This window comes from Pongo pygmaeus, chromosome 16, assembly GCF_028885625.2.
Source record: "Pongo pygmaeus isolate AG05252 chromosome 16, NHGRI_mPonPyg2-v2.0_pri, whole genome shotgun sequence".
NCBI classification, from domain to species: domain Eukaryota; kingdom Metazoa; phylum Chordata; class Mammalia; order Primates; family Hominidae; genus Pongo; species Pongo pygmaeus.
In genome coordinates, this window is record NC_072389.2 from 104,250,111 (window position 1) to 104,270,413 (window position 20,303).

The window sequence follows — 20,303 nt, forward strand, 5'->3', positions numbered from 1 at the left end:
TGGATGTGAACCTGGGTGGGTCTCACTGGCTCCAAAGCCCCTGTTCTAAGCAGTATGCCCCAAATGAAGAATGGACAAAAGACAAGAGGGCAGAGCTGCGCCAGACCTAGGCAGAGGCCAGCAGAAAGAGAAAGGAAAGGGATAGACGAGGAGAGGACAAACCAAGGCACTGTGCTGAGAAAGGAGAGGCCAGCCAGGGGAGACCTTAGCAGGGTGAATGCCTCTTGCCTGTGTAATACTATAATGGGGGATACATGTCATTATTCATTTGCCCAAACCTGTAGAACGTACAACACCAAGAGTGAACTCTAATGTAAACGATGGGCTCTGGGTGATAATGATGTGGCAATGTAGGTTCATCAGTTGCAACAAATGTCCCAGTCTGGTGGGAGATGCTGACCACACAGGAGGCTCTGCATGTGTTGGGGAAGGGGGCGTATAGGAAATCTCTGTACCTTCCTGAGCCTGAAACTGTGAAACCTAAAGCTGTGACCCTGAAACTGGTCTAAAAAGATAAAGCCTTAAAAGGGAAAAAAAAAAAAAAAGTTTCACACTGACTGAGGGTGGAGACTGGATTAGGATGGGGGCGAGGCTAGAGGAAGAGAAAACAATGGGAAGCCATAGAGATGCAGCCAGGAGGTGAGGAGAGATGGGCTGCAGCAATCATGCCGACTGGGACGGAGGCGCTGGGGAAGACATATGGGCTGGGAGTGGACTCGTCTGCAGCAGAAGGAAGGGGGTAGCAGCCGGGCACGGTGGCTCACGCCTGTAATGCCAGCACTTTGGGAGGCAGGGGCAGGTGGATCACCTGAGGTCAGGAGTTCAAGACCAGCCTGGTCAACATGGAGAAACCCTGTCTCTACTAAAAATACAAAATTAGCCAGGCGTGGTGGCACATGCCTGTAATCCCAGCTACTTGGGAAGGCTGAGGCAGGAGAATCGCTTGAACCCAGGAGGCAGCGGTTGTGGTGAGCCGAGATCGCATGACTGCACTCCAGCCTGGGCAACAAGAGCAAAACTCCATCTCAAAAAAAAAAAAAAGAAGGAGGTAGCAGTGAGGGCAGCCAGCCCTCAAGCTTCAGCAGAAGGTTGCAGGTGCCTTAACTAGGAGGAAGCAAAGAGGAGGAAGAGGAGGAAAGTGCGGGCTGCAGTTTCCAAATGCCTGATAGAGATGGCAAAGCGAGCCTGGCCAGCAGGCAGCTGGATACATAGCCGGGAGCTGAGAAGAGAGAGAGAAGAAGGATCCATGTCCCATGACATCACAGACACCAAGGAGGGACCCATTCCACTCACACACATTTTATCTCCTCAAACTACCTGCAAATTGTTCATGTCTGACCCCTGGTCTGGAAGGGGCTTCAAGTGCCCCTTCCTGCCCCTTTTTGCTCCCTCATCCATTGCTCTCCTGGAGTCTAAGTCGCCACTGCCCCGTTACAAATCCAAGAAATATGTAGTTCCACAAAAAAAGAACACAGTTAAACCAAAGTGACAGGCCATCTTCTCAAAAGCAAAACACACGTAGGAAAAAAAAATGCTGAAAAGTTCTGGCAGAGGACAGCACATAAACACATTCCAAGGCATTGCACGACTTTTATGCAACATTGAACTGGCCAATAGTATAAGAGGAGGGGAAAATACGCAAGTCGACATAGCAACTGTCACATCGCATTACTCAGGCTACCACTTCCATACAGATGTCTTCCTTAAAGACAAACACTTCCCCAGATGCCCCATGAACTTCAGCGCCTCTTTGCCACAGAGAAGGAAACATCTGGTTTGCAGTAGATTTGCATCAGCCTCCCTGTGTTTCTCAGGCCTTTCTTGCCTTAAGCAATTTTGTTTTCATGAGTCTAGATTCTAACCAGAGGAAGATGGAGCAAGGTGGGGTGCCTGGATCCAGAGGTATAGCTGAACTGCAAGGTTTTGGGGACAAAAAGAAACCCACGCTAAAGCTGTACGTCTAGGAAAGGAGTCTTAAAATCACCGGCTGGACCAAGGCAGGTTTGGCACATTTCTCGGGTTTGGGGGAAGCAAAGAGAGATGCAGACAGCCCCCCAAATGTGGTGGTAAAACCTTCAGTGTGTCTCCGAGAAGCAACCCACCCCCACCACACCAAGCCCAAGGCTCCGTCCTTGACACTCGAAATATTTTCCATGGAGCGTCCCTGTTTTCCAAATACCATTAGTCCCTTGGTAAGAAAGTGGGATGCTGTTTTCCCCTATATTTAAATCCAACTCACAGTAAGTGCCATCAAGAGGGAAATCCCAAACTCTAGCCAACATGCGCTTCCAAAACATTTTGCTGTCCTTGTGAATAGCCAGCCCTTCAATTGGCACCTTTTAGGGCCCAACGAAAACAAATCTCTCTGTTCCTAGCACGGGGCTCCTTTAGGTTGTATGAGAAGTGGCTTGGGTCACTACTCAACCTGGGGGCCACCTAACGCCGGCCAAACATCCATGGCCACATGGGCACCTTAGCTGCCCAGAGATGCAGGTATTTAAATAGAGCCTGAGTTTCTGGCCAGAGCTCTTTTCCCTCAAACTGTCAAACCTACTTCTGCGGGGCTCTGCCAATGTGGAGGGTGGGATTTGACCTGCCTCAGACTGACGTTTCCCTTTGCATGATCCAGAAAGAAAGCACAGACTAAAATATAAAGATGCTATGTCCACACGCTCATGGCAGGCATGTTTACAGGGTGCCTGCTAACCATGTGGTCCCTGAAGCAGGCTCCGGGAAGTCTCCACTCTGCATCCTTTGTGTTCATGAGTCTGCGGGGCCATCACACTTCAAAGCCAGAAAAATTGCAATTACAGCTCCATACGCCAAAACCCAGACTTCACTGGGTCAGCAAGCCTCTCCCTATCTCCCACCACCCCAGTTGTTTTTCATTTTTTTCACTAGATATACACAAACTGCCCTTATCCTGCTAGTCAGCGCTGCACTGAACCCATCCATCCCCCCAGAGTGCCCAGCCCCTCTCTTCAAGGCCCACCAGCAGGGAGCGGGAGCTGCTCTAGCTGGGCCCCCTTCTGGGAGTCTCAAATTCACAACCCCCACCCACTTCCAGCCCTCAATCCCTGACCCATCCCCGAAATCCGGGCAGCCCGCACAGCAGAGAGGAGCAGCCCAGACAGGACCTCCTGGCCCCAAAGAAGTTCCCTGAGGTTCCCTCCCGACCACCACCTGCCCCCGGCACAGCCCAGAGAGGGTCTGGCCACAGCCCCACCATGTCGCAATCTCCCGGCCCAGGACAGCCATTCGGAAGGCAGGCTACACCAAGGCTCTGGTTTCAGCTGAATGTTTGCCTTGGCCCCTGCTGTCCCTGTAGGCTATAACGGGCATGCTTTTCCAGGAAAAAATCATCATTTTTTGATTCTCTGCTTGTTTTTCTCTGGGTGCACATGCTGTGCAATCACCAAAAACTGTAAATCAATTAGCAGCCATTTGAAGGGTTAGTGCTATGCTTGGTCACAAAACGTCCTGGGAGTTGGCTGGAGGGATAGATGTTCTAATCAGGGAAGTCAACAACTGCAAACACTATTGCTTCAGCCTTCCTTCTCCCTCAGTGTCTTGATTTCTGTTTCTTAGCCCAGCTGCCTCCCCATCCCACATCTCCCCCATGCAGAGACCTAACTAATATTTAGCAAACACCCTCTGGGGATGCTGGCCACCCAATAGAGCCCAGATCTAAGTGGCAGGACCGCTCCCTTCAGAGAGGTTATAATCTACCAAAGAAGGTCAACCACAGGCAATGACCGGGGTGAGGAATAGCAACAGGTGATAACTGCAAGGTGCTACGCCCCACAACGTAGACACGCCTAGAGCACAGGTTCCCACCCAGGTGGAGGATCCAGGCCCAGACTCCTCCTCTAGCTGCCAAATCTTACTTCCCCCTGCTTTTGCTGTTCCCCAGACCCTTCAGATGGGAGCTCAGGTTGACCTTGCCCTGTGCTTTTTCTCCTAGATAACTGAGCATGGCTGGTACCACCACCTACCCACACTGAAACCTTCCTCACCATTGCTTTCAATCCACTCCATGTGTCTCCAACCTGTGCCCCCTGCCAGGCAAGCCCCCAGCGTCTCTACCCAGGTTGCCAGCAGCCTCCCCAAGATTCACTTGGGTGTCCTTCCTTCCAATCATGGGTAGGGCATTTTGCCAAGGGCTGAAGATACAGAGCCAGGATCCCCATCCCCACCCCATCCTCCAAAACATCACTAGGCTTCTTTGGAAATCTGCGCTTCCTTTCAGTGCTCCTTCAGCATGCCCCCCATGCAGGCGAGGGCTGACAGCAAGCAGGGAGGGCCTGCTGCTGCAGGTCCACAGCCCCTAGTGCTGGGGACAGAGCCAGCCTCTGTGAGAGCCAAGCGCGGGCACCACCACTGAGTCTGGACGCCAGGAGGCAGAGCCAGAGGTCCTGAGGAAATGGGCAGTGGGCGGTGGACAACTTATCTGGCTTCACACCCCCATACCGGCCAGACTGCCACTTCCCTGCCAAGAACCAGGGAGGGCTCCCAACTGCTTCCAGCAATACCCAAGAGCCTCCTTACTCCAAAACCTTCTGTAGCACTGTGGCATCATATCTTTGTCATTTTACTCAATTATAATTTTTTTTTCCTTTTTCTAAAACATTTGATTACAAAAGTTTTCAAACATTTGTTACAGTGGACACCCACACACTCACTACCTAAATTCTACCGTGAATATTTTATCATCCTTACCTGTCTGCCTATCTATCTATACCTCTCCTATCATAGGTTTAATTTTAATTTTGGGGTCTTTACTCTTTAGTCTGTACATGCTGAAGCTAATCTGTTGTGAATTCCTTTTGCCGCAGAGGTTTCCAGAAACTTAAATCATGAGTAGAAAGAAATTTTATATTCATTTTTATATTATGGGTGTGGATTTTAATTTTATCTCATTTGGTTTTTTTACATGTAATTCCTCAATCCGTTTGGAGTTTATTTGGGTTGTTGTATAAGGCAAGGGTCTTGCCTTTGTTTGTTTCCCAAACAGCTGCATTTGACTGCATATCAATTACAGTTTGCCATTTTTAATCAGCCTCTGGAACATTCTTTGCCTTGCCCTCTGATCATCTGACCTCTGGGCTTCATATGAAAAAAAATATATAAAATAAAAGTTGTCAGAAAGAGAGCTGATAAGAGGAAATCTTACAAGACAAATCAGCAAGTTTCCTGACAAGGACAACAGGAAGACTCCATCTATAACTAAAGGTGTGGCCCAGAAGCTTGCAGAAAAGAGGCCCATTCAGAAAGGGTCAGATGTTACGAAGGTGTTACAGTGGGGGATGGACAAAGGTGCCTGTAACTGAGTACAGAGCCCCAGGCCTGGCACAATCCTTAAAGAATAAGGTGGGGAAGACCAGAGCGCTGAGTAAGCTCAGGCAGGCTGGGAAACTGCTCGCGAAAACAGGGTGAGGGGCCTGGGTAGGCTGGCTAGACACGGAGAGAAGCTTGAGGAAGAACACACGTTGGCCAGATGCTCTAATGGTCACAGAGGACCATCTTCACTGGAAAGCCAACTGGTCCCCAAATTAGGAATGGCTTGGAAACTGGAAATAGTGGATTGGAGTATAAGGCAAGGGTCTTGCCTTTGTTTTTCTTTTGTTGTTGTTTGTTTGTTTTTGTTTTTGTTTTTTTTTATTATTATTATACTTTAAGTTCTAGGGTACATGTGCACAACGTGCAGGTTTGTTACATAGGTATACATGTGCCATGTTGGTGTGCTGCACCCATTAACTCGTCATTTACATTAGGTATATCTCCTAATGCTACCCCTCCCCCCTCCCCCCACCCCACAACAGGCCCCGGTGTGTGATATTCCCCACCCTGTGTCCAAGTGTTCTCATTGTTCAATTCCCACCTGTGAGTGAAAACATGCGGTATCTGGTCTTCTGTCCTTGTGATAGTTTGCTCAGAATGATGGTTTCCAGCTTCATCCATATCCCTACAAAGGACATGAACTCATCCTTTTTTATGTCTTGTCTTTATTTCCCAAACAGCTGCATTTGACTTCATATCAATTACAATTTGCCATTTTTAATCAGCCTCTGGGACATTCTTTTAGAGATTTGCTCCTTTTAGAGATGCTCAAGTCTCTAGACCCAGTGAATTCACATCCCAAGGAGCAGAACCTATGAATGTGATGCTGAAGTTGAAATCCGCTCTCCATAATTATACAATGACAGGAATGGCCAAAAAGACCAAACATGAACCAATGCTGCCCCAGTGCGTAGGGGGATAACATCAGCCTTAGTATTAATGCCTGGTTCTCCCAGCATCCCCTCCTGACAAAGGTCTAGAGTGAATTGTGAAAGATGGTCTATAAGGACCAAGAAAAGAAAGACTAGACTTAAAATCAGTGTGAATTCCCCAAAACCAGATGACACAAAACTGGCCTCACCTCCTTTTCTCAGAGTGTTCCCAGACTAGTGTTAGGAGAACAACTAAACATAAGCCATCTCAGTTTCAGCACCCAGGTTTCCCTCCACTCTAAATTTCAAGCATTCATTTCATAAAGTCTCTTGAAATCTTTTTGTGGATGAGCCAGCAATGTGTGCTAAACAATGGGTTGAGTGTGTTTTTAAAGGTATAATAATTGCATGAATAATGATCAGCATTTTTTTAGGCACTTGGATTACAAATAAAGAAAGCACACCATCAGGGCTGGGCATGGTGGTTCATGCCTATAGTCCTGGCACTTTGAGAGGCCAAAGTGGGAGGATCATTTGAGGCCAGGAGTTCAAGATCAACCTGGGCAATATAGGGAGACCTTGTCTCTACAAAAAAAAAAAAAAAAAAAAAATTCAATTAGCCAGGCGTGGTAGTGTACACATGTATCGTCCCAGTTACTCAGAAGGCTAAAGCTAGAGGATTGCTTGAGCTTAGGAGTTCAAGGTTACAGTAAGCTATGAGCTCCATAGCCTGGACAACAGAGTGAGATCTGATTAAAAAAAAAAAAAAATGAATGCATGCCTTCAAAGGACACAAGCTATACAGTCAGAAGAAAGACCTAATATAACTGGATGGAAGGACCCACTCTTTAAACACAATGAAATAATAGACCCAAGTAAAACATAATCAGAAAACACAGGCATAAATCTTCATGACCTTGGATTAAGTAATGGTTTCTTAGATATGACACCAAAAGCAAACACAACAACAAAAAAATAGATAAAGTGGACATCATAAAAATTAAAAACATTTATGTGGCACATATACACCAGGGAATACTATGCAGCCATAAAAAGGGATGAGTTCATGTCCTTTGTAGGGACATGGATGAAGCTGGAAACCATCATTCTGAGCAAACTATCACAAGGACAGAAAACCAAACACTGCATGCTCCCACTTATAGGTGGGAATTGGACAATGAGAACACTGGGACACAGTGTGGGGAACACCACACACCAGGGCCTGTCGTGGGGTTGGGGGAGGGGGGAGGGATAGCATTAGGAGATATACCTAAAGTAAATGATGAGTTAACGGGTGCAGCACACCAACATGGCACATGTATACATATGTAACAAACCTGCACATTGTGCACATGTACCCTAGAACTTAAAGTATAATTTAAAAAAAATTAAAAATGTTTGTGCTTCAAATGATACCACCAACAAAGTGAAAAGACAACCCACAGAATGGGAGAAAAATTTTGCAAATCATATAGCTGATAAAGAATTTGTACCCAGAATATATAAAGACTAGATTTTAAATCTCACAACTCAATACTAAAAAGACAAATAACCCGATTTTAAAATAGCAAAAAATAGGAATAGACAGTTCTTTAAAGAAGATATACAAATGGCCAATAAACACATGAAAAGATATTCATATCATTAATCATTGGGGAAATGCAAATCAAACCCACACCCAGAGACACCACGTCACACCCACTAGAATGGCTATTGATTTATTGCCAATAATAAGTGTTGGCAAGGATATAGAAAAATCAGAATCCTCAAACATTGTTGAAGGAAACATAAAATGTTGCAGTGGCTTTGGAAAACAGTACAGATCCTCAAAAGGTTAAACATAATTACAATATGATTCAGCAATTAATCCCACGCCTGGGCTCCCAAGAGAAATGAGAACATATCCCCAACGCAAAAACTTGTACACAAATTTTCACAGTGGCATTATTCATAGCCCAAAAATGGAAATAATAGAAGTGTCCATCAACTGATGAATGGGTAAACAAATGTGATGTATCTGCATAGTAGAATATTGTTCAGCCCTAAAAATGAAGGAAGTACTGAAACATGCTCTAACATGGATGATTCTTGAACACATCATGCTATGTGAAAGAAGTCAGGCACAAAAGGGCATATATTGTATGATTCCATTCATAAGAAATGTCCAGAATAGGCAAATCCATAGAGAAAGTAGATTAGTGGCTGCCTGGGGCTGGGGAGGGTAGAAGGATCGTGATAGATAAAGGGAGTGGGGTTTGTTTTAGGGGTAAGGAAAATGTTCTGAAACTGATTGTGATAATGGATGCACAACTCTGTGTATGCTAAAAAACATGAACTATGAACCTTAAATAGAGGAATTATATGGTATGTGAATTGTATCTCAATAAAGCTGTTATTTATATATAGTGGAATAAAGATAAGTTCCTATCTTTAGGTTTGAAACATCAACTACACAAACTTTGAAAGAGAGTCATGTCTTAATAACAAGTTCATGTGAAAAGCCCAGGGCCAGGCACGCAGGTGGTGAGTGAATTGTCAGGTAAAGGTGAGTCAAACTTGGGCAGGAAATGCCCAGGTAAACTGAGGCTAACTTTGTGGAAGCAAAATGTCCGTCCAAGAAGAGTGAACACTTCACCATCCACCACTCTAGTCTCACGGTTCTCTAGACAAGCACTTCGCAGCCCCTGCAGTGTGCCTGCAAATCACCTGGGGATCTTGTTAAAGCCCAAGTTCTGACTCTAGGTCTGGGGTGGGGCTCGAGATCCTGCATTTATTTATTTCTTTCTTTTTTTTTTTTTTTTTTTTTTTTTTGAGACAGAGTCTTTCTCTTGTTGCCCAGGCTGGAGTGCAGTGGCATGATCTTGGCTCACTGCAACTTCTGCCTCCTGGGTTCAAACGATTCTCCTGTCTCAGCCTCCCGAGTAGCTGGGATTACAGGCACCCGCTACCACGCCTGGCTAATTTTTGTATTTTTTTAGTAGAGTCGGGGTTTCACCATGTTGGTCAGGCTGGACTTGAACTCCTGACCTCAGGTGATCCACCCACCTCGGCCTCCCAAAGTGCTGGGATTATAGGCGTGAGCCTCGGCACCCAGCTGAGATCCTGTATTTCTAACCAGCTCCCTGGTGATGCCTTGCTGCTGGGCACAGGCCACACTACCAAGTCGCAAGGCAGGAAAATAAGGCTCAGAGACACTCAGGAACTTCACCAGGACCACCCACTCCTAAGGGTCAGAGCCAGGATCTGAACCCAGGACTAACTTACTACAAAACCCAGGTGCTTCCCACAATGGCACCCATGACACAAGTTCTGATGTCGTGCTAAAAGAAGCCTAGGCCCGAAAGAGGGACCCAGGATGTGACAAGCTCTGTAGACTGTATCCCAGGAGAAGCAATTGGAGACTGAGAGATGTGTGATCTGGTGGAGGGGAGGACTTTGAAAATACAGCACACCTGAGTGGAGAAGCCACAACCACCTACCTGTATGACCCCACGCGAGGCACAAGGCCAATGGAGAGGCATATGGCCCTATCAGTTTGGGCTCCTCATGAAGAATGTTCTAACAATCAGAGCTATCCCAGAATAGAACAGGCTCCTGGGGGTGCAGAGGCCCAGACCACAGGCCAGTGCCTCCCAGAAAACACCTTCGTGATTTTGACACATCTGGACACCACCTGTCCTCTTATTAGCCCTGCCATAAATGAGGCATCATTTGCTATAATTATAAAAATACCTTACAAAGAAAAAACATAGCATTCCAGCTAAGGGTACTCAGCTAGGAGGCCTACTGTCTTTTTTCAAAAATAAAAATAAAAAAGGAGATTAAAAAGTGTTAGTCAAGCACTAAAGGCATATTGGCAGGAAGCAAAAATGTTTTCCTCAAAATATTGAAAATTAAAACCCAAAAGATCATCCTTTTTCTCCGTCTGAAATTCAGCCGCACCTCCTCAAAATCATCTTGGAAAACACTGGAGCTAATGACCTCAACACCCTTTCAAACCATGAGTTTCCAGACCCCTGCATTCCTTCTCGAAAGTGAAATAGCCCTAGTTTCCTCAAGCGTTGCTCAAAAGGTTTCAAGTCCTCTCATCCATCATCCCCATTACTCTCCATGGATAAGTGCTGTTTGCTTCAGTCACAGCCTGAGCAGCACCAAAGAAAACTAAGCTATAACTGAGCTGGACCTATCATTCCATTAGTGCCACATCGCACCTGCCTTAAGGCTTACCTGATGAGAGCCACTGTCTCTTAACCCAGGGGGCATCGAGACACATCCGCTCCAGCCCTTCCCTGATCAGTTGGGGCTTTTGGATGGACTGCATGACATTTGTACAAGGAGGCAGTTTGGATCAGTATAAGGAACAACTTTCTGACAATTAATAAGAATCCAAGAAGAGGCTGGGCGCAGTGGCTTAGGCCTGTAATCCCAGTACTTTGGGAGGCTGAGGTGAGTGGATCACTTGAGGTCAGAAGTTTGAGACCAGCCTGGCCAACACGGTGAAACCCCATCTGTACTAAAAATTAGCTGGGTGTGGTGGCACACGCCTGTAATCCCAGGTACTTGGGAGGCTGAGGCAGGAGAATAGCTTGAACCTGGGAGGCAGAGGTTGCAGTGAGCCGAGATTGTGCCACTGCACTCCAGCCTGGGTAACAGAGCAAAACTCCATCTCAAAAAAAAAAAAATAATAATAATCCAAGAATAGTAGCTCAAAAACAGACTATGATTGTCCCTGGGGAAGTCCCCAAGCAAAATCTGCCAGGGTGGTGATTCCAACTGCCAAACTTTCACCAGAAGCTAACAAACAGGCCCCCCACTCTGAAATCCAAACTTCTCTAGCACAACACGCAAAGACAGAGGAGGAACAAGCCAGGGAGCACTTCCCGGAGGAGCCCGGGAGTCCTGCAGATTTCATGCCTAGGCTCTGCCCTGGGATGGTCCAATGCATCAGATTTCCTGCCATAAATAATTTCGTTCTCACAACTGTCTTGTGAAGTAGGCAAGCTGTTTCCATTTTGCAAACGATGAAACTGATGCTCAAAGAGGTTAAATAACTTATCCCTTCTGCCAGTCAGCTGGCAGAGCCAGGATTCCAAGTCAGCTCCATCTGACGTCAAAGTCCATGTTCATCCTATTATGCTGCACAGGACACAGGAAGAAACAAGAAAAGCTGAAGGTCATCATCTGATGTCAGTCTTGAAGAGTAGGATGAGTGGTTTTGATTTTACACGGAAGATCAGAAAAAGGCCCCAACTTTTTTGATGAGAGAAGTTTTTTTAATATTTGTAAACGTTTGAGATCCACTAATAATTAACAAATGAGAATAACAAAACAAGCGGAAATAAATGAAGTAACAAATAAGGAGACATAAGTGAAAGCTGAAGTCCTTACAAAGGCACAGGAGCAACCTAGGAAAGGAGGTTCCTGGCAGACTTCAGCCATGTCCCCTCAAAGAATATAAACCAGCCTCTGTCCAGAGAAGCATCCAGAAAGAGCCCGCCAGGAGCCACAGGAACAAGGGCACCTGCTCTCACCCCTGCTCTATGGAAAGTGCAGTCACAGTTTCTTAAAGGGGAAAGGTGGAAAGCTTCATTACTTACATCGTAACAGCAGACTGCCACCACGAAGGATAACCACTTGCCACAGGGGAATTCACAATTCCAGGATGTTTTTCATTTGCTTGCGGAGTTATCGGAAGTGACTGTGATGGATTCAGCCACCTTATCAATAATTAACTCATACCCAGGGCTTATCATACAGCTTCTGATTCCTTTAGCTTCCATTTAAACACACAAACACACAAACATGCACGGCCTTCACAAATAGAACTTCTCCAAGAAAGTGACAAAGGAACTAGTGATAGCATTCTCCACGGTCACAGCTAAGCATAGAGGGGAGGTGACACATTTGTCAAAGCTGTGAAGAGGGTCCCTGATACCATCGGCTGCTGCACAGTCCACATGCTTCAAGCCACAAGACATGCTCTGGAAATGTGCGATGTGTTTGGGAAAGAACTCGTGTCTGCTTCCAAATACCGGATTAAAGAGCGAGAACGTGGGGCTCCAGGAACACCTGAGTGCTTTTTTTGAAAGCATGCAAAATCACAGCCAACACAATTGAGCCCACAGCAGTAGGAAAACATTTCGAAACGTTATTTAAAGTGTTATTATATATAACGAATGGTCCATAGTGAGATGTCTTGGAGCTTATGAATATTTATTATAGTACATTCTTGAAAACAACAAAAAAATTAAGTCCAATACAAATGAGAAACAGATTTATAAGAGTCAGTCATATGTTTACATTATGCAAATTGTAGTTAAAGACCTATAACCAGAATATTGTTAAATGCCTAAAAGGGGGTGGTGGGGCAGCTGATATGTGAGCATTTTCTTAAAATGGGCAAACAATATTCTTAGAGTTTTTGACAATCTGTGCACTGAAGGGTTCATGTGGGTACATCTTGGTACTTTCAGCGACTTGGTGGTAGAGTCACAAATCCAAGGCAATATCAAAGGCCTGAGGTTCTCATAGGCCCTCTGTTCACAACAGCCAAGGCTCCACCAGACGGAGGTAGGAAGCACCCTGAACCTTGACAGAGAGCTCTCACACACATCTCAGCCACCTCCAGCCCTGAAGCAATGAGGCGGCTTTGCCAGCATGCTGAAAACTCCCACACAGCTAGCTAAGCACACTTGAGTTTCACGTTTAGCAAAGACAGAGGCCTTGAGGACGTGCAGAATAGCCTGCCCCAAAGATGTCACCTTGGGCTTTGTGACACACACCATGCGGGGCATCCTCTGAGTACAGGTGCCAGACGGACATGCAGGTGACAGGCAAAGGTCTATGTCTAAGGAAGCTGGAAGCTGAAGGAGGCCCCCATTTGCAGAAATAGTAAAAGATCCATAACCCCAAACTTTCACCAGATACCACATCATCGAAGGAGGGCTGACCAATAGTATTAGTCCGTTTTCATGCTGCTGATAAAGACATACCCGAGACTGAGTAATTTATAAAGAAAAAGAGGTTTAATGGACTCACAGTTCCACATGGTTTGGGAGGCCTCACAATCACGGTAAAAGGCAAAAGGCCTGTCTTACACGGCTGCAGGCAAGAGAGCTTGAGAGCCAACCGAAAGCGGAAACCCCTTACAAAACCATCAGATCAGCCAGGCACGGTGGCTCACGCCTGTAATCCCAGCACTTTGGGAGACCGAGGCGGACAGATAACCTAAGGTCAGGAATTCGAGACCAGCCTAGCCAGCACGGTGAAACCCCGTTTCTACTAAAAATACAAAAATTAGCTGGGCGTGGTGCTACACACCTGTAGTCCCAGCTACTCAAGACGCTGAGGCAGGAGAACCACTTGACCCGGGAGGTGGAAGTTGCAGTGAGCCGAGATTGTGCCACTGCACTCCAGCCTGGGCAACAAGAGCAAAACTCCATCCCCCCCAAAAAATAAAAAAAATAAAAAAATAAAACCATCAGATCTTGTGAGACCTATTCACTACCACAAGAACAGTATGGGGGAAACTGCCCTCATGATTCAATTATCTTCTGCCAGGTCCCTCCCACAACACCTGGGAATTATGGGAGCTACAATTCAAGATGAGATTTGGGCAGGGACACAGCCAAACCATGTCACCAATTAAGATGTATTATTATTATTTCTTATTAGGAAAGCAATACTCAGCCATTGTAAGAGATCTGCAAAACACAAGATAAAACATAGGTATAATAGAGGAGAAAATTCCTGCATAGGATTAAAATTAAATTGAGAGCCCTCACTGAAACGAGTTCCTTCACTTCTTCTCAGGGAGGACAGACGGGCTGTACCCCTTCTCTGCTCCCCACCTCACACTGCCCACTGCCATGGCCCCCAGGCCCCTGCCCCAGATGCCATGGAGCCTGGTGGTGCCTCTTCTCCAGAGGACTCACTCCGAGGATCTGAAATCCAGCCACAAATGGTCTCTCCATAACACAGAGGAAGAATGAATGAGTTACAGATTACCTCAACTTCACCACCAGACACAAAACCCCACCCAGTCATCACCTTGCAAAAAAAGTCCCTACCATGCCCTAACTGTGTGGTCTTAGGCCAGTTACTCCACCACTCAGAGGCCGCATGTCCTTGTCTGAATGTAGGAGATGAGAATGGTCCCCTGGCTGCACAGGACTGTGGCAACACTCCAACAAAAGGACCTGACTCAGAACTTGCAATTCTGTGCACTGTTGTTAACAAGAACGGCAACCTCGAAAGCAGCTCTGAGGCCTGCTGCTGTGGGCAACAGGCAGTTCTAGTGTCTTTAACACAAAAACAAATATAGAGGCCGGGCGTGGTGGCTCACACCTGTAATCCTAGCACTTTGGGAGGCCAAGGTGGTCAGGATCATTTGAGCTCAGGAGTTCAAGACCAGCCTAACCAACATGATGAAACCCCATCTCTACTAAAAATACAAAAAAATTAGCCAGGCGTGGTGGCACACCCATAGTCCCAGCTACTCAGGAGGCTGAGGCAGGAGAATCGCTTGGGCCTGGGAGGCAGAGGTTGCAACGAGCCAAGATTGCACCATTGCACTCCAGCCTGGGCAACAGAGCAAGATTATGTCAAAAAACAAAACAAAAAGGCTGGGCACGGTGGCTTACGCCTGTAATCCCAGCACTTTAGGAGGCCAAGGCGGGCAGATCACAGGGTCAGGAGATCAAGACCATCCTGGCTAACACAGTGAAACTCCGTCTCTACTAAAAATACAAAAAATTAGCCGGGCGTGGTAGCGGGTGCCTGTAGTCCCAGCTACTCAGGAGGCTGAGGCAGGAGAATCGCTTGAACCCAGGAGGCGGAGGTTGTAGTGAGCCAAGATCGCACCACTGCACTCCAGCCTAGGTGACACAGCGAGACTCCATCTCAAAAAAAAAAAAAAAAACAAAAAAAAAAACCCAACAACAATATATATGTCAATAAACAGAAATATGAATGCACTGCTGGATCCCTAAAAGCTGAAAATAAATCAGTTCTGTTTTCATGTCCTTCTAAGTTCAGCCTATGAGCACAACCATCATCTCCTAGGGGTTTGATTCCATCCATTGTATATGATGAAGTCAAGATGCCTGTTTTTTGAAATCCATTAATAACCACCAACCTGTCTTTGTGTCTTGGGGATTAACCAAAACCAGTATCTTATGTTGAGGTTCATCACGGTGCACCGTGCAAAAGCAGACATATGAAGCTTCACATTTCACCTGAAAAAATAATAAAATAACCGTTTTGTTATTTCATCATAATACAGGCATGGGAATTTACTTAACATTAATTAGCATGGTATGCATTGAAAGAACACTGTTGCACGGAACACAGGCTTAATTTGACAGAACACAGACATCACAAAAAATGGAAACCTTCCCCATGCTGAGCTAAACACAAGGGGAATTTCAAAAACTTCTTCTCCCATCTCCCACCCAGCACACCTTTTCTTCCCCATGTCCACACGTCCATCTATCCATGTGTCAACTAGACACCTACTTGTCGGCCAATCACCATTCGGCTCTCCCTTCCAAATGCTTCCTACCGCAGCAGCTTTCTGGATCCCAATCTGCCCACCGGCCCAGCTCTTCTCCCAGGTGGCCACTGTATGGACACAGCCTGGGACGTGCCCGCCTCCACCCGGGATGCCACTCAGGCTGCCTGCTGCCCTGGCTCAGTCCAGCAAGCAGTCTCAAGAAATGCACACCTTTGGCCAGGCGCAGTGGCTCACGCCTGTAATCCCAGGACTTTGGGAGTCAAGGCAGTTGGATCATTTGAGGTCACGAGTTCAAGACCAGGCTGGTCAACATAGTGAAACCCCATCTCTACTACAAATACAAAAATTAGCCGGGCGGTTGTGCCACATGCCTGTAATCCTAGCTACTTGGGAGGCTGAGGCAGGAGAATCGCTTGAGACTGGAAGGCGGAGGTTACGGTGAGCCGAGGTCGTGCCACTGCACTCAAGTCTGGGCAACAGGGTGAGACCCTATCTCAAAAAAAAAAAAAAGAAAGAAAGGAAAAGAAATGTACACATTCTCTGGGCCCTACAGGCCCAGTCTAGGCTCCCTGTCAGCCCTGGGACAGAGAAGCTCAACTCTGGGCACTTGTTTGTTATATGAGACGGAAACCAGTGTCTCTAATACTGAGATTGTCCCAGAGGCTTCTCCCAAGTGCCCACATCCAAAGCCCTCTTTGTGGTCATCAAATGAAAAAGGTCAATGTGCTCTGGCACCAAGTCTGTTTTAAAAACCAAGAACGGTATAAGAAAATTACAAAAGAACACATTGGCTGAGCTAGGCAGGCAGGTTGCTTGTTAAAAGTTGATAGCGGCCGGGCGCGGTGGCTCACGTCTGTAATCCCAACACTTTGGGAGGCCGAGGCGGGCGGATCACCTGAGATCAGCAGTTCAAGACCAGCCTGCCCAACATGGCAAAGTCCCGTCTGTACTGAAAATACAAAAAAAAAATCAGCCGGGCATGGTGGCCAGCGCCTGTAATCCCAGCTGCTCGAGAGGCTGAGGCAGAGGAATCGCTTGAACCTGGGAGGTGGAGGTTGCAGTGAGCCGAGATAGTGCCACTGAACTCCAGCCTGGGTGACAAGAGCAAAACTTTGTTTCAAATAAGTTGACAGCAGGCCTCCACAGTTTCAGAGAACTATTTCTTAACAAATCTAGCAACCTATAAATGTCTTGGTCTTTGGCGTCACTTTAATGAAGAGTCCCCAAGCTGGCCCTCCCAAAAGGTTGTGTGCAACATGGTTCATCCACAAGTCAGCTGTTACAGGCCATTAAACCCAACGTTTACAAAGCATTGGATCAACACAGAAAAACAGCTGAGTGCAATGGCTCATGCCTGTAATCCCAGCACTTTGGGAGGCCTCAGTGATCACTTGAGCCCAAGACTTTGAAAGCAACTGGGGCAACATAGTGAGACCCCATCTTTACAGAAAATAAAATATTAGCTGGGCATGGTGGCACATGCCTGTAGTACCAGCTACTCGGGAGGCTGAGGTGGGAGGATCGCTTGAGCCTGAGAGGTGGAGGCTGCAGTGAGCTGTGATCACACCACTTTACTCCAGGCTGGGCAACAGACAGAGACCCTGCCTCAAAAAAAAAAAAAAGAAAGAAAGAAAAAAGAAAAAGAAAGGGTGCTTGTTATAAACCACATTGTATTCAAAGAGTAATCTCACCTATGTTTTAAGAAATGCAAAAATACAAAAGTCAAAAGCAAACGCATCAAAATGCTCACAGCAGTTAACTATGGAAGATTTTACTTTCTCCATCCTTTGTAACAGTTCCTAAATATTAAACGACAAGCATGTACTGTTTTATAATCAGAAAAATCGATAACTATTAATATTATTGTATCTTAAATGTGATAGGACAATTTCAAGACTGGAAAAAGAGTTAATTATCAAAAGCAAATATTTTTAGGAGGACCAAAGTGAAATGACATGATGTACGTTCAAACTACTTCCTTATCTTTCTCTTTATTTTGAAAAACTTCTCTGCATTCAAAAAGAAAAGTTAAACCTTCGAAAAGCAATGAGGAGGTCCAATACTATTCCAAATTAGACTATTTCAACATCCTAAATGGCAGGAGATGGCTCCCATTTCTTTCTTTCTTTCTTTCTTTTTTTTTTTTTTTTTTTTTTTTTGAGATGGTGTCTCCGTCTGTTGCCCAGGCTGGAGCACAGTGGCGCGATTTCAGCTCATTGCAATCTCCACCTTCCATATTCAAGCGATTCCCCTGCCTCAGCCTCCTGAGTAGCTGGGATTACAGGCACGTGCCACCACACCCAGGTAATGTTTTGTATTTTTAGTAGAGCCGAGGTTTCACCATGTTGGCCAGGATCGTCTGGATCTCCTGACCTCGTGATCTGCCCGCCTCAGCCTCCCAAACTGCTGGGATTACAGGTGTGAGCCACCGCGCCCGGCCTCCCATTTGTTATTAACTACAAAAATAGTAAAAGAGTAGGAAATCAAATGATTGTTTTCATGAAACTTTCTTTCTTTTTTTTTTTTTGAGACAGAGTCACTCTTGTTGCCCAGGCTGGAGTGCAGTGGTGTGATCTCGGCTCACTGCAGCCTCCACCTCCTGAGTTCCAGTGATTCTCCTGCCTCAGCCTCCCAAGTAGCTGGCATTACAGGCGCCCACCACCACACCTGGCTAAATTTTTTTTAAAATTATTTTTAGTAAAGATGGGGTTTCACCATATTGGCCAGGCTGGTCTCGAACTCCTGGCCTCAGGTGATCCGCCCACCTCTGCCTCCCAAAATGCTAGGATTACAGGTGTTGAGCCACTGCACCCAGCCAAAATTTCCTTTTTTTAGAAAGGGAAACAGGAAATAGGTGTAAAGTCATTTCACATTTCTATCACATTAAAACAACTTAATTTTAGTAGCTGTCTTTATGTTGTCACTAATAACGCTAAAATTCTTCACTCACTGAGCGTACTACATATTGGGGTGGGGTGAAAGTAATGTAATCCATAAATAAGTGTGAAATAAATGCAGATGATTGAAACTCCATCCTAAAGTACTTCAGGGCTAACTCTTGTAATTCTCCCCACTTCCGAGATGACCTAGCACCCCCACACTCCATGCAACTCTGCCCCTCACCACACTGGCTCACTAAGACAGCCCCTAGCCTTGACGGAGCTTTTGCCTTTTTGGCTTAATAGCCACTAGGGGGCGCTAGAAGCGTGTGAGGAAAGCGACCTCCGTCTGCAGATCAAAAACGTGGAGGCTTTTGATCACAGATGAGCGCTGGATTCTTCAGGGAATGACTGAGAGCTAGCATCTCCAAAATCTCAAGGAAGCCACACAATAAACTGTGCAAGCCATTGTTTTCATTAACTCAGGAACAACTTCAGTGCAAATAAAACCCTGTCTTTCTCAACCAACTTTGCCCGCCAGATAACAATACCTGGTATGAGTGAAACTGTATCCGTATAAAACAAGAAAACTTTGTCTCTTTCAGCAGATCAGCCTCAAATCTGAAAGAAAGGTAGCTGACATAGGTATTGACTAAAATTTACATATTCTTTTTACTTACTGCGGGGAGGGAAATAAAGATCTTAAAAGTAACACAATTTTAATATTTCACCCACAATCCTACTGTCCTAACAAATGGTTTTCATTTCTCTCTGTTGCTTTTCGGTCCCTACTCAAAATGCATAGAATTGTATCAGTGCTAAAAATCAAAACTGATATAACTTCATTCCAAATCACAAAGTTTTAGAACTGAATCAAACCTTGGAGACTGAAGACCAACCAATCCCCTCATTTACAAATGGGGAAACCGAGGTAGCTGGGCATAGCACACAGTATCTCACTTAATCCTCATAACCACACTATAAGGTATGTGCTGTTATTGTCCCCAGTCTACAGATGACAATACCAAGACCAGAGAGGTTAAGACACTTGCTCAAGGTCACACAGCTAGTAAGTCAGCGGTAGACATTCACACGGGCTGTCTGGCTCACTGCCTGGCAACTCTGGACTCCAGAATCCCAACGCAGGATTCATTCTGTTTCTGAGGGTGCGCTTATTCTAATACTCACTCCAGAATTTTTTTTTTTTTAATCTATTATATTCTTTCAATAACATTCTACTCTGTGAATTAGATTTTACAGAGCTCTTCACCAACGAAGATCACACATACCTTCTCCCCAGTGGGAAGACAGAAAACCTCAGACGGGGCCCCAGCCCCTTCCCTAAGTGAGGCATAGTAAGCCAGAGCTGCTTCCTGATGTGCGTCAGGATCATCTTCCAAAACATCTACTGGATACAAGCCTGCTGGGGTGAAAGAGGCAAGAAAGGACATTAGTTTTACTCTTTCGTGAAAGGAAAGTCACTTATTCCTTGAGGAGTTTTTTAAAAAGTGAACACTTGGGCCGGGCACGGTGGCTCATGCCTGTAATCCCAGCACTTTGGGAGGCGGGGGCGGGAGGATCACAAGGTCAGGAGATCGAGACCATCCTGGCTAACACGGTGAAACCCCGTCTCTACTAAAAAAAATACAAAAAAATTAGCCAGGTTTGGTGGCGGGCGCCTGTAGTCCCAGCTACTCA

The 20,303-nt window shown here is 45.9% G+C and overlaps 1 protein-coding gene across 1 annotated transcript in view; it reads right to left on the reverse strand.

The window, feature by feature from the left end:
- Positions 1–20,022, reverse strand: part of LOC129013909 (protein FAM169BP) — an 82,624-nt gene extending 62,602 nt beyond the window's left edge. The window contains exons 1-3 of the mRNA XM_063652358.1: positions 19,895–20,022; positions 19,157–19,226; positions 15,349–15,448 (exon numbers count right to left, since the gene is read on the reverse strand). Of these exons, the coding sequence (XP_063508428.1) occupies positions 15,349–15,448; positions 19,157–19,226; positions 19,895–20,010 (286 nt within the window). The 5' untranslated portion in view covers positions 20,011–20,022. The remainder of the gene's footprint in view (positions 1–15,348; positions 15,449–19,156; positions 19,227–19,894) is intronic.
- Positions 20,023–20,303: the final 281 nt, after the last annotated feature.